At 42.1% G+C, this 23,827-nt stretch overlaps 2 protein-coding genes across 26 annotated transcripts in view; one reads left to right on the forward strand and one right to left on the reverse strand.

Annotated features, from left to right (window-relative positions):
- MCF2L2 (MCF.2 cell line derived transforming sequence-like 2) overlaps positions 1-23,827 on the reverse strand; it is a 237,329-nt gene that overhangs the window by 56,423 nt on the left and 157,079 nt on the right. For all 7 annotated transcript variants that reach the window (XR_010943598.1, XR_010943599.1, XM_067738173.1 and 4 more), the window contains 3 exons: positions 5,554-5,620; positions 4,419-4,534; positions 3,186-3,255 (listed from right to left, as the gene is read on the reverse strand). Coding sequence is in view for 5 of the 7 variants with exons in the window: in XM_067738173.1 (XP_067594274.1) it covers positions 3,186-3,255; positions 4,419-4,534; positions 5,554-5,620 (253 nt within the window). In the remaining 2 variants the exon portion in view is untranslated. The remainder of the gene's footprint in view (positions 1-3,185; positions 3,256-4,418; positions 4,535-5,553; positions 5,621-23,827) is intronic.
- B3GNT5 (UDP-GlcNAc:betaGal beta-1,3-N-acetylglucosaminyltransferase 5) overlaps positions 19,668-23,827 on the forward strand; it is a 67,793-nt gene continuing 63,633 nt past the window's right edge. For 6 of the 19 annotated variants that reach the window (XR_010943600.1, XR_010943602.1, XM_067738180.1 and 3 more), the window contains exon 1: positions 20,625-20,844. The gene's annotated coding sequence lies outside the window, so the exon portion shown is untranslated. The other 13 variants (XR_010943601.1, XR_010943604.1, XM_067738184.1 and 10 more) reach the window with 6 other exon arrangements.

A 23,827-nucleotide genomic window follows, 5' to 3' on the forward strand; every position in this document is an offset into this window, starting at 1 on the left:
CTGTAAAACTTTAGGAGAGGAATTTTTCTAAGAAAAGATGTTTAGTTAGCAATTGCCCGACCATTTCCTCAAACTTGGCAATTTTAACTTGATAATATCCTTTTTTTTTCCCCACAGGAATTTGGTCATTTTCTCATTCAACAATTTCAATAAGTCTTTGCAATAATGATATAGTCAGTTATGAAATATTACTAAACTCTGCAACGAGATTTCACATCGGTGGTTTGATTAACCCAAATTGCCAAATAGTATAAAACACGAATAATGCTATCAAAGTAAGTCAAAAAGGAAATTAATCAGATTGAATACAAAATGGTTTCTAATGTATCTTGAATTCTGTCACTGGATGAAAAACCTATGACAAGGCTGTGATGGAAAGCCCAGACAGGGCTATGGAAGGGGTCTTCTAAGTCGGTCAGAGTTCTGAGGGTTGAAGACTCTGTTTCTCCATTATGTCTAATACCTTGAAACCTGGGGATTTTTGTGTTGCTTGCTTTCAGTTTATCACAGGTACAGTAAGTCCCCTCCATGTTCTGAGAGTGTGTTTGTGAGTACAATTTGTTCGTTAAGTCCAAAAAAGTTAGCTTAGGTACCCGAATAACACAATCAGCTATATAGTACTGTACTGTAATAGGTTTATAATACTTTTCACACAAATAATACATTAAAAAAAACACAAAAAGTAAAAAAAAAACATTTTTAATCTTACAGTACAGTACCTTGAAAGTACAGTAGTACAGCACAACAGCTGGCATACAGGGGCTGGCATCGAGTGAACAGGCAAGAAGAGTTACTGACTGGAGGAGGGAGAGGAGGTGGGGGATGGTAGAGCTGAAGGATCGTCAGCAATAGGAGACGGAGGGCGAGAGCTGCACTTTCAGTCACGCCTGACGTTGATGGCACAGGTTCCGGTTCCTTGCTGGATTCAGTTCCATCTACCCTCTTAAAAAAACAGGTCCAGTGATATCTGGGTAGTAGCTCTTTTTTTCTCATCATAGGTGACACGGTAGCACTGGATTGCATTCTGAACGGCTGCTGCAACCTTTGTGTACCATTCTACATTCAGGTCCTTTGCCTCAAAAACTAACAGTGCCTCCTCAGATAAAGGAAGTCTTGCCATTTCCTGTGTCGTGAATCTCTTCTGTTCTTCAGTTACTTCTTCCTCTTGTCGCTCCACTCTCTCAATTATTTTCCCTTTTGTTTCCATCGTTATCGCTCAGCATGTCTTTTTACTTTTTTCTTTTTAGCATCTTTATTGGAGTATAATTACTTTAAAATTGTGTGTTAGTTTCTGCTTTATAACAAAGTGAATCAGCTATACATATACATATATCCCCATATCTCTTCCCTTTTGCATCTCCCTCCCTCCTGCATCTCCCTCCCTCCCACACTCCCTATCCCACCCCTCTAGGTGGTCACAAAGCACCAAGCTGAACTCCCTGTGCTATGCGGCTGCTTCCCACTAGCTATCTATTTTACGTTTGGTGGTGTATATGTGTCCATGCCACTCTCTCACTTTGTCCCAGCCTACTCTACCTCTCCCCATGTCCTCAAGTCCATTCTCTAGTAGGTCTGAGTCTTTATTCCCATCCTGCCCCTAGGTTCTTCATGATGATTTTTTTTTTTTTTAGATTCCATATATATGTGTTAGCATACGGTATTTGTTTTTCTCTTTCTGACTTACTTCACTCTGTATGACAGACTCTAGGTCCATCCACCTCACTACAAATAACTCAATTTCGTTTCTTTTTATGGCTGAGTAATATTCCATTGTATATATGTGCCACATCTTCTTTATCCATTCATCTGTCAATGGACACTTAGGTTGCTTCCATGTCCTGGCTATTGTAAATAGAGCTGCAATGAACATTGTGGTACATGACTCTTTTTGAATTATGGTTTTCTCAGGGTATATGCCCAGTAGTGGGATTGCTGGGTGGTACGGTAGCTCTACTTTTAGTTTTTTAAGGAATCTCCATACTGTTCTCCATAGTGGCTATATCAATTTGCATTCCCACTAACAGTGCCAGAGGGTTCCCTTTTCTCCACACCCTCTCCATCGGCGCATCTTAGTACCAACTACATCACTGCTGCTTTTATGCTTGCTTCCAGACATCCTGGGCTTGAAATAAAGATACTGTACTACTGTACTCTATACAGTACTGTACAGTAAAGCACACAAAAGCACAACCACTTGCAGAGAATACATGCACGTGACAATGTACACCAGACACGTGAACTAACTTACGTTATCAGACACGTGAACGCATGTTCGCATCTTTGAAAGTTCGCAACTTGAAGGTTCGTAGGTAGGGGACTTACTGTACTGCTCTTAGACTTATCAGTCATCATTTGAGCTGTTTAAAAATGCTTAAGTTGTTTGATCTATTGTCTCAGGCTCACAAAAAGAAAACAAGCAAGAGAATGAAAGGAAGGGCCGGTTGGGAGAGAGAGAAGAAATGGGAAAAGTTTAGAAAGCAAAGGGCACCGGGCTCATCTCCAAAGGAGGAAGGAGGCACTTGGTGGGGAATGATGCCGGCTAAGGCATTTCTCTGAGCCAGCTCCCAGGGAGCACAACTGGCCCAAAGTGCCAGCCTATTTATTGCCCAAAGCCAGGTGGAGAACTGGCAAGAGGGGAGAGGTCTGTGTGGTGGGAAGGGAAGCAGACAGAAATACGATGTTGTAGGACAGGAAGTTCACAAATGGGGTGCTAAGTGGAAGACAGGCTGTAGACTTAAAATTTTCTAACTTTCCTTGATGCCGTAGAAAATAAAATGGAAGAAAATGTATGTTCTATAGTTTCAGTTTAGTACTTCTTTTGAGAGTGTTACTACAACTTTAGTGAAGAATTTAAGCCTGCTGTATGATTCTTGCCCTAAAACAGTTAGCTTAGTCATTCAGAGAAGGATCCTCTGCCTCAGGGGTCTGGGGGGCCAGTCTTCCATTTCAGAGGACTTGGCAGGAAGCCAGGCTTACAGTCGTTCCCACCTAGCAGGGTGAGCTCAGTCAAACTGGACTCAGCTCACAAAGGCTGAAGTACTGCAAAGGACTCCCGCTTTGCATTCAAAAGGCAGATGTAAGTTTTTAGACCCCTTGTGTTTCCATTTGCCCTTGCCATTACACAGAAAATTAAGGGCTGACTTTAATCGCACGGTTATTTTGAGTTATTGGGAGCACAGACTTACTCTCTTGAGAAAGCAACGTGCCAGAAGTTCAGGGTTTTCAGTGCATTTTTCCAATTCTTTTAGAAAAGTCCTAGGGAAAGAAAACGATAATAATGCTTTGATTTTTACATGTATGGGGTTAACAAAATTTTCTGAAGTAAAATCACATAAGGTTTTAAGAGGTGCTTAGAAAAATGCTGTTTTCCAGGCTTTACCGCTTTTGACTCATCTTCAACATGCTGATTTGGAAGAAAACAATGTATTCTGTGACATTGCTAGGATTCCCTGAAACCACTCATACCAGTTCTGGTCATTCTAAGCACCAGCCACAGACAGACTGGATACACTGAAGATCCCTGCTACATGATAGTAATGTTAACAAGAACTGCTGTTGCTGCTGCCACTACAACTATCACGGAGAGCTGACTATAAATCAGGCATAAGCTAAGTGCTTTGCAAACAATATCTCATTTAATCCTCCACCAAACCTTGTAAGACAGGGTTTCGTAAGTGTGAAACCTGAGGTTCAAAGAGGCTGCATAACTCCTCCAGAGAAAGCAGAAGTGGGATTTCCATTTCAGCCTTGTGTCTGACCAATGGACAACAGATGTGGCTAAGAAACAACTGTAGTTCAATTCACCAAGCAGTCTCTTCCCTCCTATCATTAGATGTGTGATCCTGGGGCCATTAGAGTGAGTAAAGTTAGTAAACAACTTGTGGTTTTGTCATCTGTAAAATGAAAGGGTTGGAACATGATTTCCAAAGTCCCTTCCTTCTCTCATTCTCTAGAACCCAACACCCAAGCAGACCTGGGCTGAAAGGACAATTCCCTGACCAGTTAGCATTTTCTAACACCCTGGTTCCCAGCACTCCGCTACGATAATAGGTATGTGGACTTGCGTCTTGGTCGACTTTGTATTCCCAATGCTGAACACAGTGCCTGACACAGAACAGGTGCTCAGTAAATGCTGATGCATGAGTAGATAAATAAGGAAAGGAACCCACAAATGAGTACAACATCGATGCCTGACACCCGTACATGCTCCATTAATGTCTTTTCCCTTTTTCCTCGGGGACCTTGTGACACTTCTCGCATCCTTCTTATCCCATACCACCCCAATCCAATCCACTGACTCTGGACTACTTGATTAAGCCTAAAAATGTCTAAGCAACTTTCATCTCCAAATTCCATCATTCTGATTTCCATCCTTCTCTTATTTTCCATTTTCCCTGATAATTTGAATGAATATGTACCTGTTGTGAAATTCATAAAGTTCTCTAATATTCCCAAAGAGAAATTCCTTGTTATTCCGAAGAACATCTGGAATTAGATGCTTCAGCCAAATAAAATCCATTGGAATGATATATCCCTGCAGAGGTGGAAACAGGGTAGGTTTTACAAACAGGAACATATAAGAGATGATCTGACTTAGCCACTTTAATAATAGGGGAGTAAGGCACACATGTCCTGAAAGCCATTCCGTCAAAAACATTCTTCTGATATTATTTTCCTCATGTGTCTATCTTCAGAAGAAGATGGCTTAATGGCAATGATAATAAGATGGCATTTTTATAGGAAGAACAAATCTATTTTTTAAATTCGTCACATAAGTCAAATGTGAAAGGAAAAAACTTACCCATTATTTTATGACCTGATGCAATTACTATTGTCTTATTATATTTCCTTCATGACTTTTTTAAAAAGCTGTTTTATATGGTTATAATCACAGTACATATATAATTTGTAGTCTGTTTTTCCATATGCATTTTAGACTCTTATAAATTTCTACATACATTGTTTTAAATTTAATCTTACAAGCATTCATTTCAATGTTGCTGTATATTATTAAAAATAATTATTTTGTAACAGTTGAATAATATATCATTTAGCATGTATATAAGACTTTATCAACCATTCCATTCCCTGGACATTTGGTTTTCTTCTGATGTTTTATTGTAAAAAATTTCTATTATAACTTTGTACATATAGTTTATTTCTCAAGATTATTACCTTAGGAAAATAGAGAAAATATAAATTTTCACTCAAGCAAAAAATGCTACTTAAAACAATAAGAAACAATTCTCTCATTTATTTATCAAAAACATTTAAATTATCATACCCACTGTTGGCAAGCATATGGTGAACCTAGGTGGGCACTGCTAGAATCATGTGAATTGGTACAATCCGTTGAAAGTTATTTTGTTACATGAATCGATAGTCATAAGAACGTTCTTATTCATACTGAAAAAAACACTTGTGATATTACAAGACCTGAAATTTTGGTGGGGATTCTAGAGACATATGGCAACTCTTTTGAGTTTCTATCTGCAACAAAACTTTTCCAGTTTGAATACATGCTTAACGTCCCCCCGCCCCAAATCTACTTACGTCAATTATGTTTTTAATCTCTTTTATATAAGTCTCTTCCGTCTCAAGCAAGTCACGTATAATGCGCCTAAATCAGCAGCAGGTGGGAAGATGAAAGAAAGAGAGAGACAGAGGTGGGGTGGGGGCGGGAAGCAGTGTTTTAGAATTCTTCTAGAATAATGGTCATCAATACAGTTCCCCTTAGTGGCTCATCTACTTAGGTTGTGGTCAGTTCATTCCGTTCTGTTGAACACCCAAGGCCAACATCTCACAAAAGCACACTCTGATCACACTGGCATGAGAAGAAATGGCAAAGTTAAACGACTCAAAATCCATTTATGTAGCCAGAGAATGATCTGTTTGTGAGCCATAGCAAGGGGGTCAAGAGGGCAGACACTGGAGTCAGAAATACCAGGTTGGGATCCTTGGTCAGGAAGGTCTACCTGATCCCTACGTTGCACATGTGGTTTCCTGCTCCCTTCCTCTGGCATTCCATGTCTCCGTGTGATTGAGTTCCTCAGCCAGAAGACATGAGCTCTGTCTGCTTCCCCTGAGAAAGGCAGGTGGGAGGTGTGGTAGGCAGAATTCTAACACGGCCCCCAAGATTTCTGGTCCCTGGTACACACACACACATCCTCCCAGTTAGTCAATCAAACACTAACTTAAGTGCTGCTGGGAAAGTATTTTGTCATTCGGTTTTGTTCCAAATCAGTTGCCCTTAAGATAGGTAGATTACCAGGTTGGGCACATCCTCATCTCATGGACCCTTTAGGTCTGGGTCTAAAAGTCAGAGAGATTAGAAGCATGTGAAGGCGTTAGCACAAGGGAGATTCTCCTTTGCTGGGTTTGGAGATGGGGGGAGGGCATGTGGCAAGGAAGGCAGGCAGCCTCTAGGGGCCAAATGGCCCCCAGAAGACAGTCAGCAAGGAAACAGAAGCACTAGTCTGCGGTTGCAAGGTACTGAATTCAGCCACAACCATATGAACTCCTAAGAGGATACCTTCTAAGAAGCGCAACTGGCCAACACCTTGATTTTATCAGTGGGACTTGAGCAAAAAGCCAATCTTGTTATGCCTGGACTCCTGTCCCAGGGCAGTTGTGGGCTGAGCTGCTAAGCTTGCGGTCATTTTTTGATGCAGCAATAGAAAACTAATAGAAAGAGTGAGGCCAGTCCCCACATCTATCACCAGACAGACTGCTTTCTTTCTCTCCTCAGGCTGTGTGGCCATACTTTTTTTAGGGCTTTCTTTCAGGCCTCCAAGTGAATCAGTACAACTGTTCACATGTAGAATATATACATTTATGGTTTCCTGTGAGCTGTTGGTGGATTATCTATTAAACAGTAGCCTACCCTAGAAAAGAGTTTCTTTTCCTCTCATAAGAATGGGTATGACAAGGGACAAATAAAGGACACAATGTAGGAAATTCACACAAATACATAAATGGCTATTAGTCTTATGAAAAAAATGCTCAATATATATGAATCCAACAAAAACATATTAAAAAGAAGTACAATTTTCAACTTCTATAATATGGCAGACATTGCAAACCTCAAAGGAAGACCGGCAGATGAAGATATGGAAACACACTCGGATAACATTGGTGAAAGTACAGATTTGTGCAAGATAACTTGGAAATATCTCACCAAAATTTAAAACACATGCTCCTTGACTCAGTAATTTCACTTCTAAGTACGTTCATTGTTTGTAATTAGAACAATAGAACGACAACAACCAGATATAAACTGGAAATTACTTAAATTATGGTACATACATATAATGAAATGCTATGCAGTTTTTAAAAAGAATGAAGCTGACTGAATCATGCTGACATGACACAGTCAATGTATTTTAAGTGAATTTAAAAAAATAACCAAGATGTACAACAGTTTGCAGAGTGACTATTTGTATAAAATTTATACTATGTGTAAAATGAGCGTATATGCATACATATATGTAAAATTGTATATGCTTAGAAAATTCATGCAAAGAAACTTAAAACATTGTTAACAAGGGGGGTGGGAGAGGGTAGGGGTGGGAGTTTGGGATTAGCAGATGCAAACCGGTATATGTAGAATGGATAAATAGCAAGGTTCTACTGTATAGCACTAGGACCTTGGGGAAATATACTCAATATCCTGTGATAAACCATGATGGAAGAGACTATGAAAAAGAATGTATATATATATATGTATAACTGAGTCACTTTGCTGTACAGCAGTAATTAACACAACATTGTAATTCAACTATACTTCAATAAAAAATAAATTAAAAAAACATTGTTAACAGTGATTGCTTTTAGAAAGTGATACTGAAGACTAGAAATAGAGGAGAATTTTTACATTTTATTCTGCACCCTTTTTCAATCTTTGATTTAAACAAAAACTTTAAACATCCACTGCTTTTCTAATTAAAAAAAAATAGTTTACATGACGTTTTAAAATGAATGTTACTGGAGGTAATGACATATAAACCCCATTTGAGAGATATAAATAAATGCTATAATCTACCTATTTTATAGCTCAACAATTATTCTTTCTTAAAAATGACAATTTCCATATCTATTTATAAATGCTTGTTATAAGGCAAGACTGATAAAGGATAGCCATTGACCAAGGATACAATTGTAAGAAGTATAATTCTACCAAAAACGTTACTCTAAGATCATATTTAGCTTAACGGTGTCTCTGAGTTAAGAGGTTCCTTTGCTTTTTGTAAATCATCCTGAAATGATGATAGTTACTATGTCAGAAGGAAATATAGGCCTCAATACCAGTCTGTTTCTATAAGCCATGACATAAAGTACGACCACAGCAACAGTTAAGCATTCATAGAAAGCCAGAGTACAGCCAGCCTCTTATGTCTCCGTGAAGCACTGGGCTTAAGCAACTTGGCAAGGCTGTTTAAGAATGTGTTGACGACTAAATGAAGTCACAAGGCAGAAACAACTAGGTGGTGGGCAGAAATCAATCTTATCATCCAACAGTTAATATAAGAACTTAGAGACCCCTAGGAGTCTTTACGAATCTGACACAAGAAAAAATCCACAACTCAGAAGAAAAAAGTCCCTTGTCAGGTCATATCCCAGTTCCAACTGCTTCATTTTACTTATTTGAGGCAATGGATAAAACTCCAACAATAGAAAGTCTCCTGAACACTGGTAGCCTTCATTTCTGTTCAGATTAAAAAAAAAAAGTTCTCATACCACTGTTAACCATTCTTTTATCTTTCTTCTCCTTTGTTTTCCTTTCAAATAACTTTATAAAATGGGAGAGAATCGATGATTCTAGCTGACGATTGCCTGCTTTATTATTCCAAAGCACATAACTTTGTTCACAGAAAAAAAATCAAGGATTTAATATCTAAAGTCATCAAGTATATATAATGTAGATAAAAAACAGAAAACATCGGGAGTACTCAAGTCATTTTAAAACCTTAAACACCTAGAGCAACTTATGCCCTGGTGGACATCTACCCAGAGGTGGAACACTGTAATTAGGATGGGGTTCACAACGCCAGATCAGCCCGCACGAATGTAGTCTACACTAAATGTATACTCTGGCTTTGTTTTACATGTAAAAGTGGTTCTCCCCTCACCCATACCCCCAGGTCATTAAGGAGAAAATGGAGGCATAATGTGTTTTAAGGGACTGTTTCTTCTCTGAAGCCATATTTCAAGGTAGCATAAAAAAAGAGCTTTGGAGATCTGGTTCCATCCTATATGACAGCTCGTGTTTGTTTAAGATGATACCGTAAGCGAGAGGCAAGAAAGGAAAGCCTTTTAAAAAAATGAATGCAGCCCTATTTGGTAAGCAAGATCATTAATGTAGTATGTACATGTTAGGATCTCCTGATAAGTTTCTTCTTTGCCCACACACCTTAATCTGTTCCCCCTTTTAACCCTTGCCCCTCGCCCCCTCCCCAATTTCCCAGCTCTCCAATAGAAGAGTATCCTTTTGGAAACCAGTCTGTTAGAAATATATTTTTGCTCATTACCTGTCAATACAATTTGCCGTCAAGAGATTTCATTTACTCCTTGTATTCTATCATATCACTCGCGTCAGAAAGTATTATAGATTTTCACTTTAAAAAAGCTAGTTTTCATCTAATACTCTCTTTGCCAAATGGAAAGGTCTATTCTCATCCGTTTCAAACCCTAGAGCATCTGATGTAATGGATACTCATCTTAAACCTTTCTCTTCCTTTGGTTTCTCTTTATTATTCAATCTTCATTCACCACCCACCTCTCTGTTTCTTCTCTATTCCTTCCTTGCTTCATCTTCCTCCTTGTGTCTAATGTTGCTGCTCCCCCAAGGTCTGAACTCAGGTTTCCAGACTTCCTTCCCTCCTCTTCCCTCACGCTGTTGACTCTCCCACATGATCATTTTCCTGCCAGACTTTTGGTCATGCTCAAGCCCATGTTGCCAATGGTCTACATACGTCTTCACCTGGATGCCTCCCAGACACCTCATTACCTCAGGCTGAAATAGAACTCATCAGACAGAAACAGCATGCATATCTGTGGAAGGGTCATAACTCTAGGGTCCCTAAAACACAGTTGTCATTGCAAACTCCTCCCTGCCATTATCGCTTACATTCAATCTGTCACCAAGCCTCATCTTTTCATCTCTGAACACACCTCTTGGAGTCCCTGCTTATTCTCCATTGCCGACGCCACCAATACAGAGCAAACTCCCGAGCCTTCTCATCTTGAATACATTGGTGTACTCCTAGCCGCTCACTCTTGCCTCTGAGATCTCACTCAGATCAATCTATTTTACAGACCTCCAGTCTATTCCCTTCCTAAAGCTTCAAGTCCATTATGCCATCATTCTCCCTCTTCAAAAACTTAAAATAGCTTTCAGTTGCCCACAACTGTCAATATTCCTCCCAGGATTTCAAGACTCTCCATTCATGTGAAAAGAATCTTCCTAGGGGGCTTGCTCAAAAGGTAAGTACAGAGCCACAGATTCAGAATGGGGAGCAATGGATGAAATACAGAGGTAGAATCTGTAATTTTCACAAGCACCCCACATGATTCTAATGCGGATGTTCCCTTATTTGGCTAAGTAACACTGAGCTGATCCATTCCTTTGAGCCACCTACCCCCCTTTAGTTAGGCCAATGGTATCATTATTTTATACTTCTTTTCAAATTCTAGTCATTCCTGAAAGTTCCATTTCTCCCTTTTCCATGAAAACTCTTTCCAACAGCTTCAGGTGAAATTAGTACCACAGTCTTATCCTTGCTTCCCAGACAAAAACCATTAGATCCATTTACCAAGCGTGTACTAGCTCCCTATTATGAGCCAGGCACCATGACAGGCACTTGGGACAGAGAAATGTACCAAAATGCCAGGCCTTAAGGAGTTCATAGTCTAATGGCAGAGACAAGAAAATCAGTGACTCCTGTGCAGAGTGATAGGTACCAGGTAGCCAGAGGAGTCAGGAGCACAGAAGGGAGGGGACACTGCCGATTTTGAGTTGAGTGAAGTTTAATCAGAGTTTTGAAAAAAGCAAGCAAGGGGACAAGGACAGGGAACTGTCCCAGGCCAAGGACGACAGTGTGGAGGAGGGAGCAAAGGTGAGCGATGTATGCTCTCCCAGTACTTGTAAATTCTTTGGTGGGGCTGGGCCAACAGTCTAGTACATTCATAAAATGCCAGAAGCAGATATAAACTTAAAGACCATCAGTTAATCCTTATATTACAGATGGAAAAAGAAAGCTCCAGGGCCATGCACTGACTTGTCCAAGGTCTCTGGCTTTGGCAAAGTCCGTGTTCTTCCCACTACATTATGTTGCTCCTCTTGGCCTATGTTTGGGGTGCATCTAAAGTCCTGTTTGCTGATTATGAAATAAAACACAAATTAAAATGAAACTAGCATGGTGATATAAAAATACTGGGTTTCACGAAAATAGGTTTCCAAGTCTATTTCTGCTTCTAATATGCAGGGTAACTTTGAGCAAGACATTTTCTTTCTCAGGGTCTCCATTTCTTCATGTGTCAAAAGGCTGAATTAGATCATCCTGAGTATCCCTACTGGCTCTCATAGGTCACTCTATAAATACATCATTTTTAAAAATTTATTTTTAACATCTTTATTGGAGTATAATTGTTTCACAATGGTGTGTTAGCCTCTGCTGTATAACAAAGCGAATCAGCTATACATATACACACATCCCCATATCCCCTCCCTCTTGCGTCTCCCTCCCACCCTCCCTATCCCACCCCGCTAGGTGGTCACAAAGCACCAAGCTGATCTCCCTGTGCTATGCGGCTGCTTCCCACTAGCTATCTGTTTTACATTTGGTAGGTATATATGTCCATGCCACTCTCTCACTTCGTCCCAGCTTACCCTTCCCCCTCCCTACGTCCCCAAGTCCATTCTCTACGTCTGCATCTTTATTCCTGTCCTGCCCCTAGGTTCTTCAGAACCCTTTTTTTTTTTAAGATTCCAGATATATGTGTTAGCATACGGTATTTGTTTTTCTCTTTCTTACTTCACTCTGTATTACAGTCTCTAGGTCCATCCACCTCACTACAAATAACTCAATTTCGCTTCTTTTTATGGCTAAGTAATACTCCGACGTAAATAAATCATTTTAAATAAAATGTATGATGTGGTCTTTGGTCTAATCACACCTTGCTTCTCATTTCTCATAAGAAAAGAAGCAAAGGTCGTAAGATTTTCTGTCCATTTACACCCTCAATTAACTAAACACTGAATGTGTGACTGCATGTACAATAGGACGGCAAGGAGAAGGAATCAGCATGGGCTGGAGGGGTCTTGGTGGAGGCGAGATCTGGACTGTCTTGTGTAAGAGGTGCAGACTTGCAGCAAGACAGGAGGGTGTTCCAGGAGGAAGGAAACAGGAGCAGGGCTAGGAGTCGTGGCTACACCCAGGGCCTTGTGGGAACCAGGTGCTGGGGCAGGGTCTGGGTGGGAAGTGTGGGAGTCAGGGGGAGCCGGATGGAGGAGACGGCTGTCACTCCAGGCTACGGTAAGACTCCATGCAGGAGCCGAGGGGAAGGTTCAGGAGACTGAGTTGGCCAACGGGGACGAGAAAGGTCCAGGAGCCCGTTTCATTCAGCACTGAATAGGTCCTGAGGGTTCAGACTTAGGAAAACATGTTCTTAGTTTCACATGCTTCTTCTGTTTTGGTTAGGTGTTGCATAATTGCTTAATAAATTCCCAGAACTATAAATGGTAACAACATGAAACACTATGGACCCATACAATGACCTTGTTGAAATCAGTGATATTTTAAGCATTAATAAAAGGTCTGATGAATATAAACCGTTCTCTGTCTCCTGGAAGGCTAACAGTTGAAAGTTTTGCTCAGTTGCTGATAAGCCATCTGTTCTGTCTTCTCCACTTTTATATCTTAGTTTCTATATTTTGTCTGATGTTAATTGGATTTGATCTCATTACTCTGATGTGTTTAGGGTAAACAACCTTAAATTCTTTTTAGAGAAGGATGGGGCATAAGTAATCACTAAAGTTTATCTGGCTCACTCTTCAATATCACATAATAAATAATGACAAAGTAATTTCACACATACTGCACTTTTTAAAAGAGGGGCTGATTATAAACCAAATCCCATTAATCCTAATTCAAGTTAACAAACCTGCATTTGTGTAGCATTTTAGGGATTATAATTTTTTTTTTTTTTGGCCATGCCACGTGGCTTGTGGGATCTTAGTTTCCCCAACCAGGGATTGAACCTGGCCAGGCCCTGGGCAGTGAAAGTGTGGAGTCCTTAACCACTGGACTCAGGGAATTCCCCCAATTTTTTAAAAATTGTGGTAAAATATACATAACATAAAATTTACCATTTAAACAATTTTTAAGTGGCATTAAAATACAGTCACAATGTTGTGCAACCATCACCAGAACTTTTCCATCAATCCAAACTGAAACTCTGTACCCATTAAACACTAACTCTGCATTCCTTCCTCCCACCAGGCCCTGGTAACTTCCACTCTACCTTCTGTCTCTATGATTTTGCCTAGGTACCTCGTATAAGTGGAATCATACAAAATTTGTCCTTTTGCGTCTGGCTTATTTCACTTAACATAATGTATTCAAAGTTCATCCATGATGTAGCATGTGTCAGATTTCATTCCTGTTTAAGGCTAAATATCTTCCATTGTTTGTATGGACCATTTTTTTTTGGCTGTACGCGGGCCTCTCACTGTTGTGACCTCTCCCGTTGCGCAGCACGGGCTCCGGATGCGCAGGCTCAGCGGCCATGGCTCACAGGCCCAGCCTCTCCGCGGCATGTGGGATCTTCCTGGACCGGGGCACGAACCCGTGTCCCCTGCATCAGCAGGCGGACTCTCAACCACTGCGCCACCAGGGAAGCCCTAGACCATATTTCATTTACCCATTCACTTGTTGATGGCCATTTGGGTTGTTTCCACCTTTTGGCTATTGTGAACATTGGTTTGCAAATCTTTGTTGAGTCATTGCTTTTACTCCCTTTGGGTAGAATTACAGATGGAAATTACAGAAGGAGAATTGCTAAATTATAAGGTAATTCTATTTTTAACTTTTTGAGGAACCACGATATTGTGTACCATTTTACATTTCCACCAGCAAGGCACCAGGGTTCCAGTTTCTCCACATCCTCATCAACACATATTAGTTTCCATTTTTAAAATAATAGCTAACCTCATGATGTGAAGTAAAGTTATTTTTTTAAATGTGCATATCATCTTCCTTGATCCATTCAACACCTGACAAAGAGCTTCTGCAGGGCAGATGTCCTATCATCCATCCCTTGTCCCCATGCCTTACAAGTAGGAAATTCTCAATAAATGTTTATGGAATGGATGAAGGTAGATTTAAGGAACAGACACCAATTCTGTAAGCAGGAGCAGGCACTAATTGCTATTCTCATTTCACAGAAGAGGAAATTGGGACTCAGAGCATTAAGTAACTTGATTGAGGTCAAACTGCTGACTTGGTGCTGCCAGAAAGAGGTCAGGTCCAGGTCTTCGAGCTCTAAAACTAGAGACAGGGGAATTGACGTGCCAAGGGTGAATGTCAGTCCACTGAAACAGTACCAATATTCTGACTCTGCAGCATGGCTCTGTAAGGGACAGGGCCTGCACAGTAAGGACACAGGGAAGCAGGTTGGAGAAAAAAGGGGTGGCTCAGACCATCAGCCATTTATGCCTAGGATGCCTAGGAACCTGGATCAAATCTCAGAGCCACGGTGTATCCGCACATGTGCAATCCAAACATAACAAAACTTCATGGGAGAGATTTCTGGTACCAAGTAGACTCCTGGAATACTGCTGATAGGAAAACCATTACTACCTCAATTCATGGGAAGGGGTAGTACTGGTACTAATTCCAACAGGAGTATCCAGTAACCTGATAATCCTCCCATAAGGAAAAGAAATTGTGAAACAGTTAATAAGCTTCTGCCTCATGCAAAGGGAAATCTATTGCAAAAAAGGAAATCCCCAAAGATTAAAACAAAAAGTGTATAAAATAGTCAAAGATCAAAAATTGATGAAAAGACACACTGCTTTCTTTACCCTGTGTACCTTTTTGCAGACCTATTTGTATCTAGATCTACCAGCAGATATCCTATTATTCTATTAATTCCTTTCCTCCCAAGAGGGTTTGTTTGTTTATTATGCTAGAAACATATTTCTCAGAGATATTGCTCTTTCTAGGATTCCTTAGCCCTATATCTGCAGGATCAAATAGGTGTTAATTAATATTGGGTTTTATGTCCTTAGACCATTAGACCAATCAAGACTGATTCATGAAATGTATATTTTTTCAGAGCACATGGTTTGTCAAGAACTTTAGAATTGGCTTTTGAAAAGTGCTGTTATAAGAAAAATCTCACTGTAGCTATTTTTAATTCCTAACTAATGGTCCATATTTTAAATAATACTCAATATAAATCTCAGGCAGGACTATAACTGCCTTTTAGAATTAATTTGAGTAGGATTTGAAGCATGTATGCTCCATAAAGCAGGCAATGAGCACTTAGTAATTATTAACTATTAAGAAAAGGGTAATAGAGAATTAGATTTTAGTTGTCCCTTAAATATCAGCACAACCAAACTTAAGTGCAAAATTTCTAACTCAAATGATTGCATCTGGGCCAGGCACGTAGCCCCCATGTCATAGTCAACAACTGTTTTCTGAACATCTCCATGTGCTGTAATTTTCTTTTTTTCCTCTGTACCACCCCTCACAGGATCCAAATAGTTTTTCTCAGTTTAGATAACTGTGGGCAGGATGGTACCAATTGTCTTTTAAAAGTTAAGTGTTAATCAGGTAGAATTCAAGATTGTCCCTACACAACTATCACTCGTTCACTCAATTTGGATATATGCTCCTAGCTTGGGGAGAAAAAGGTAGACTTAGAGGCAGCCCCTCGGAACCTGCACAGAATGTTGTATGGCCCTGGGAGTGTGAAAGTGGATATATGATCTGCAGGTGGAGAGGGGAGAAGAAATGCTGAGGGATCTAATGGCAGGGAGTTGGTACCAGGTCACTGTCACAGGGGCTGTTTGAGCATTTGCAGCATGGAAAGGAAACCTGTGCCAGCCTCACTCCCACCTGCCAGTCTTCTTCCCCCACTCCCTCCCCCGAGTGAGGCCCACTCAATCCACAGTACAGCTCTACTGCACCAAGAAGGGTCCCAGCAAGCAGGGCCTGTCCCAGCAAGACTGTCCCTGTCCCTGTGGGACCCCTACTGAGGGTTATAGGGGCCCATGAGAGATGCCCCTATGTATTGATGTGGAAGGAGATGATGAGTTGAGGAGGTCCCTCCCCCCATGCAGAAGTGAAGAGAAAGGAACAAAATGGGTTCTTAGAATGGCCTGTGGGTGAGTACCTCTTTGTGCTGTCAGTTCCCTTCATCTTCCAGCTCTGGGTATACCTAGTATGGTTTCATCCAACTGCCAAGATCCTGGAATTGAGGGAGGCTGGTGAATGGTGCCAAACCACAGGAGCAGAAGCAGGAGCTGTAGGAAAGGGGCTAGTGTGCCTCCAATGTCAGCATTTGGGCCTTGTTGGCATCGAGGGAGAAGTACACTGGGGCCATTGTACTGTAGATGAGGCTTCTTGGACCGAAAGTTTGAACTTTTGATGAATGTGGGAAGCGTTCAGCAAAAATTCAATTCAACCAGCCATTAATACATATTCACTCCATGCAAGGCATTGTGGGAGGCTTCTTCAAGGGAACTGGAGATGACTAGGATGTGATCTCCATCCTCAAGAGGTCTGAGGACTCTCAAAAGAGTAGGGAAAACAGATCCACAGATATTTATACAGTGACATAATGCCACTGACTGTTATTGACACATAACAAACACCCTGGGCTGGGTCCACTGGCGAGAAGAAGGAGGATTCTGGCCCTTGGGGGTCATCCAACACCCACCCATTCACCATTTCACAAAAATGTATTTGAATATTCCATTTTAGACCTGCTAAGCTTACGACTGATGTGACACTTAAGTGAAGACACTCAAGTTTGGAGCTCAGAATCTAGACTAGAAATATAAATCATGGATTAAAGGCAATGGATGAGATCACCAAGCAGCAAGTGTGGTGAGAAAAGAATACCCAGAAGGATACATGTGGGGGTAGGAGGGGCTGGTGGGCAGTAAAGGAGGAAGAGGAGACAGCCAAGGAGTTGTTGCATTGTTTTAACTGCTGATGCTGTATTAAAAGAAAATGTATCTCTAAAGATGTGAAACACAGCCGGTCCTTTTATAGCAATGATGATGATGGGATATAGCATGAAGACCAGCTCACCAAGAGAGAGCTTTCTGTAGCCCACAGTGGCGTGAGGATGACAGCTGTCCACCCAGTCCATGAGGCGCCGTGCTCAGCACCTCACACATGTTACTGCTCTGTAGTCAGCCCTCACTGCACCCTTCCAGTCGGGAATTACCATGGGGCACAGAGAAGTTGGGTCGCTTGCCCCGATCTCGTGGCCAGCAGGAACTAAATCAGGATTCCACCTCACCTCTCTAGCTGCCCAGGCCTTGCATAGATGCTCACTGGTTTCAGAACACACAGCCTGTGGTGTGTCTGAATTCATGGGACAGGGCCTGTACAGGGTCTGTGAGGAAACCTACCTTCTACAGAAAGCTAACAAGTCAAGCATGGCACTATGTTGATATGCTTCAACTGTGTTAGGTATTAAGTAGCAGTTATCAAACCTGTTTCTCCTTTCATGACTTCACTAACACTTCTCTCTTTGGGTCTCTTTTGCTCCCACCATCTCCCAGTTTCTCTTGTACTCGTTTCAGTCTTCTTTTCCCCAAAACTAATAATACATGCTCTACTCTCTGGTCCTCTCTCCTATATCTGCTTCTCCCTCTGCTCTTTCTCCGCCTTATCTTCCCCCTTCTAAATTTAACATGCAAATTGCAATTCCTCTCAGTTTTCAAGTTTACCATCTTGATGCTACAGCTTTCTTTTTGCCACCACTTTCCTAAATTCTGAAGCAAAGTCCTGACGGTGAGATTGAAAGTCATTTATAAATTTTGTAGTGGTCTCTGTTCACAAGCAGCTACTGTGGACACTGAGGGCAAGGCGACTCTGTCTTCCTTCTTTGATGGTCAAATCAGCTTCACTACTGTCAGTTAATTTTATCTCCAACTAATTTCAAGCACTCCCTCCCAACAAAACAAACTGAGTACTTTGTTATATACTATCCAATCTATCATCCTCTTCCTCTCCTTCTGGGGTGGGATGGGAAGCCAGCCTGCTGTAGGAAATCATTCTCCCAGATGGGCAAAGACGCCATCCCTGTTCATGTATGTTCATGTGTGGGCACCTGGGCAGGCATTCTGGACTACCCCATCTCTCATCCACACCCTCTCCCCTCCTCCCACCAAAAGCCCCACATCCACTCATCAATCTCCTGACTTACTTTTGAAGCATTTCTCTGTCTGGCTTGTCTATCTCCATACAGGCTGATGTAAATATGTGATTTTTATATGTATTTATCAATGTTTGGTTCAGTTTGTATTTTTTGTGGGTACAGTCCTATGTGTTCGAGCATGCGGAATACACACATGCTGACACCTGCACCTATGTGGGTTTAGTTCCAGATGACGCGACAGGAATATAATGGCAATTGAACATTTGCACATAAATACAACATACACGATACCTGGGGGAGGGGGAATGTCTGTGGGTTTACTTACCAACAGGGTTTTATTTTGCATAGGTAAAGGGAGTTGCACTGCACTAACAATAAATTAGCTTATTTATGGGTCACTGTCAGTGATTCCCTTACAAATCACATTACCTAAATATTTCTATCTGTGGTCTGACATGCCACGTGGTCTGAGTTGATAATAGCAGTACTGAGCCATGCTCTCTACAGGTAATGTATGAAAGAAAATAACTGCATGGTTGAAAATATACTAAGGAGCTTAAAGAAAGCAATTACAAAACCTCTTAAGGGGCTTCCCTGGTGGTGCAGTGGTTGAGAGTCCGCCTGCCGATGCACGGGACACGGGTTCGTGCCCCAGTCCGGGAAGATCCCACATGCCGTGGAGAGGCTGGGCCCGTGAGCCATGGCCTCTGAGCCTGCGCGTCCGGAGCCTGTGCTCCGCAACGGGAGAGGCCAAAACAGTGAGAGGTCCGCGTACCGTAAAAAAAAAAAACCACCAATAACAAAACCTCTTAAAAATCTAGTTAGAAATAACATGTACAATGTTGTATTTACAGTTTCAAACTGACTCAGTAATCTACTTTTAAGTCATTACCTGTCATTCCTTTTACAATAACAAATCCAAAGCTTTTATTTTACTGAAGTAATGGGTTAATCTTTTGTTTTCTCTCATGTTCTCAAATATATACAATTACAAAGTCGTTCAAAATATCACCTCTGTTAAATGATAATATTTGTTCTATGAGGAGGATGCTAGAACAATATTTGGAGAACAAAAAACTAAACCCATAAAGGATTTATTTATAATCTCTTCCATTCAGTGGAAATTTATGTTCTCCTGATTTTGTCTATTACATGTATTAAGTATTTTGAATGGGGAAAACACCTCAAAGAGGATATTCATGCGGATCCTAGCTCACAGTTGATGATCTGACTAAATGATCTCAAATAACTAAAGAGGTGTGGAGAAGCACTTCCTGGAGTTGCCATGCACCGACAGGAATAGACTCAGGCGGGACCCATCACCTTCCCCAACACGCAGGGGTGGCGTCAAAGGTCAGGCCAGACTGGGCTTCGTCAGTGACGCCAAGAGGGGCAGGAAACGCGGCACGCTGGCCGCGCCCCCGCCCTCCGCTGGGAGCCCCTGATTGGGTCCCCCGCAATCTGCCCTCTGCAGCCCGCTCCCCTCCGGGGAGGCGAGCCCAGCCGAGAGCCGGCTGCCCAGCCCCTGACCAAGATTTTAAACGGGCAAGTTTTGTTCCGGAGACCCCCATGACTTTAGCTTCGCTGCCAGGAGGAGAGCCGACCTGCGATTTGGGAGTTTGAGGAGCTGGTCTTGAACTTGGTGAGTTTTGCTTTAAGCTCTCTTTGAAATTAAGTTGGGATTGAAGGTGGGGCGGCGTGAGTCTCTCCCCACCGTCCCACTGCATTCTTAAAACGAACCGCTGTAGCGAAACTGTATGCTGCAGATTAGAGTTTCCTTCTTTTGTCACTGAGGCCCCCAGAAGCTCGAGGCGTAAGTGGTGTGACAAGAGATCTTTTAAAGTCTAGCCTGCCCTTAGACCTCTTGCTCTGAAAAGGAAAATAAGGTGCTCAGAGAACTGCAACTCAGTCAAAGCTTATCTCCCGCAGATGAGTAAACCTTTGCATGTTCTGAACGAATGGATCGCCTGTCTAACAAATTCTACCTCCTAATGCAAACTGTACGGAGACCAGTTGTTTCATATGGAATTAATATATGTGATCAATCGTACCATTTAAAAAAATGCTCTGCATCCCACCGCATCCTAGCAGGGGCCCAGGCCCCTGGTGGGTGGAAATGTAGTCTTCTCTTCCGGATCACTAAATGTGGTAAGTTCTAGCCCGCTCGGCGGGGATAAATCTCAACTCCCCGCCTGGTTTGTTCTTTGTGAGGGGAGACTGACTCCCTCGGTCCACAGCGGAGGGCTCCGGACCGCCCGGCCTCCGCCCCGCCCCTGCCCGGCCTGGCCGCCTTGCCGCGCCGCGCCTCTCCGCAGGAGCAATTCCCGGGCTGCAGGACCGGAGACTCGGAGTCTGTTCCGCCTCCTCGGTGAGGTTTCCAGGGCCAAGAGGGGAAGAGAGTCGCGAGGAGGTGAAGGCACGCGCGTTCGCACGGTGGCTCAGGTTGGAATGCGCGCTGGGGCCGGGGAGGCACGGCTGAAGCAGACACTGGTCCGGAGCGCGCCCGGCCCGGCGTCGGGAAGCTGGGGCCGCCCTACCCGCCGCGGGTCAGGGCTGCCCGCAGCCCGAGAGCGCGGTGGGGAAGGAGGCGCGTTCCCTCTCCGGAGCGCCTTTGTTTGCTCGGGCCTGCGGGCGGGCGTTTAGCGACCGTGACCCTGGGCCGAGCCTCCGCCCAGGTGCAGCAGGTAGGCTGGGGGGCCCGGAGCTCCGGTGGGGTGAAGTGTCCCGGCGCCGGGCGGGGTTCCCTTTCCTCGGAGCTTCCGCGAGGCGGCCGCTTCGCCGCGATGCCGAAACCGTCCGGAGCCGGGAGGAGAACACCGAGCCCTGCGGGCCTCCGTTCCGGCTGGTGGCCCCCAACCTTGCAGCCACACCTAGGCTGCAGGGGTGAATTCGGGTAGAAATCCTGTGTCGTGTTGGGAATTGGGAAACCGCCAGACTAGGGAAGCTTTCGGTGAGTTACTGGCTGGGGAAATGGAGACAAGGAAGTAGGCAGGCGGGGAAACTGGAAAAAGAGACCTCTTTCTAAGTGGGGAGGTCTTTGCCACGCTTTCCTTTGACTCTGCTGAATTTTATTTTGCATCCTGAAGTGACAGAGTCAATTGCTTACTCAGATACCACTTACGTAGGTCCAGAGTAGGAACTTTTCATCCGACTCTGACTACACACCTTATATTTTTCTTTCCCAGTGTTGGTTTTCATAGTTTATGGGTCATGTTAAAGGGACACCAAAGTTGTAATCGCTCCGTGGCTGGTGGTGGCTTGGAGCTAATATTTAGGGTAATTCTCTGATGCAAGTACATCCATTAGAACTGGATTTGTTCCTCTGTGCCTTTATTTTGGGAAACTTTGCCTGGTCCCTATGGGGTAAGGGAGAAGGGTGTGAGAAGCTGAAACTGACCCAGAAAAGGATGATTGAAGGTAGTTGTATTCAGTGATGGCGCTGAAAAGATCCCATCCTGAACTTTCTGAAAGGGGGATTGGTGATTAGCACCTGAGGTTTTAACTTTCTCAAAAGAAACTTATGGTAGATTTTATATCCTGTGACAGGGCGGGGGAGAGGGGGGAGCAGCTTTTTGGAGTCAACTCTTTTCTTTTTAAAGAAGATAAATTCAATACCTGAAATGTTTCCATTAAATACTTAAAATGATTCTCCCCTTTCCCTCTCCTTCTCTCTCTCCCATCCCCTCTCCCACAGGCACTCTCCTTGAGTGTTTACTGAGCACCCTCTGAGGAAGAGGGTGACTCAGTCTGACTAATCTCAGCCCTCCAGGTGCTCACCGTGACACCTGAAGATGGGAATGAGTGTTGTGACAGGGAGAGTTCAAGCTGAAGCTCAGAGAGGCTGTTTCTGAGGAAGTGAGAAATGAGGGATGTTTAGGAGGCATAGATGATATTGCACACAAATGCTTTGACCACACACACATACACACACCCAAGCACAAACACAAACCATCAGAAGGTGGAGAAGAGTTTTCAACATAAAGTGCAGGCTTTAGCAAGGAAAAAATGTCACATTATATTTCATTAAAATAGAGATCAAATTTCCCTTTTATAAAAGACTGATTCAAATGAGATTGTAAGAAAAGGAAATAACTTTCAAATTCTCAAATATAGAACAGCTTGAATAATAACTCATGGGTTTTGAAATGGGTCATCTTTTAAAATGGGTCACTTTGGCTAGAATCATTGTACTTGGTGACTTTCAAATAGTCAAGGTAGAGTTCTTTCTGAGGACCAACTGCACTAGAGTCTACATAACAGAACATGGGATGTGGTAGAAAGAAACTGGGAAAAATTCAGAAGGAAATGATTTCTTCTCAAAGTAACAAAATGTATCCTGTCTTTTTGGAATGTTATATATACTCAACTGAATAAATCTTAGCTTTGCAATTTATGGCACATTATACCTTTTTGGGAATATTTCCATAGCCATTATTTTATTCCATTGTGGAATAATCTTGTGAGGAGATGTATACATTGTATCTATGTTCCAGAAATTGAGGAACAGCAAATTATTACAAGAGCCCTGCTATTAGATATAGAATCTCTGCCAGCAGAGATTTAGCCAGAACAGTGTAAATCTAGAATATTTGTCTTACAGTTTGCGTATATAAAAGAGATATAAGAATTCATATTTAAAGATAAGCAACTTGATCAGGTGAGATGTAAACTTTGAATAAACTTTGAATAAACTTGATCAGGTGAGATGTAAACTTTGAATAAAGTGATTTCTTTTTGCATTTTAATGCTAGACATTCAGAGGCTGGCTTTGACCAGTAACTTATTTATCTTCCATAGTGAATGTTTTAACACTAGAAGCCAGTTTTTTTTTTTTTTTTAAACAGAAAGGAATGTTCTACCAAGTCTGCAGGCAATAAGCCCCCTAAATTCCAAGTTCAGAGCACTATTACCCAGCTTAAGATTCCCTGAAATTTCATTATTTTGTCTCTTTTATTCCTTTTCTACAACTCTTTTGACAACGTTTTGGTTGTGCTCTAAGCAAAGTAAGTTAAAAAGATGACTCCACTCAGGTTTCCCTCTCCATAATTTACAGGGCCTTACTTTTGGCTGTGTCCTTTGAAATGTATTTTTAAGTGCTTGTGGGAACAATATTGTTCTTTCCTGTAAAGCATAATGGAAGACCATGTTCAGTCAATTAGGAATGATACCTCTGTTCTCAGTCACAACAGTATTTGAGTGGCCCTTAGTATTTAGTGGCCCTTAGCAATCAGATCAGTATTTCAAAAAACTCATATTCAATAAATATTTTTGAGAAGAATATAAAGAGTATAGCTCATCACTTTGAAAGGAAAATAACCCATAAAGAATATTGGCCATCTATTAACTAAACCATCATGGTAAAGATGCATCAGCAATTTCTAGAGAAAGGAAATTAGCATACATCAAACCCCTGATCTGGACCACA

Source organism: Pseudorca crassidens, chromosome 5 (genome assembly GCF_039906515.1).
Source record: "Pseudorca crassidens isolate mPseCra1 chromosome 5, mPseCra1.hap1, whole genome shotgun sequence".
Taxonomy (NCBI): domain Eukaryota; kingdom Metazoa; phylum Chordata; class Mammalia; order Artiodactyla; family Delphinidae; genus Pseudorca; species Pseudorca crassidens.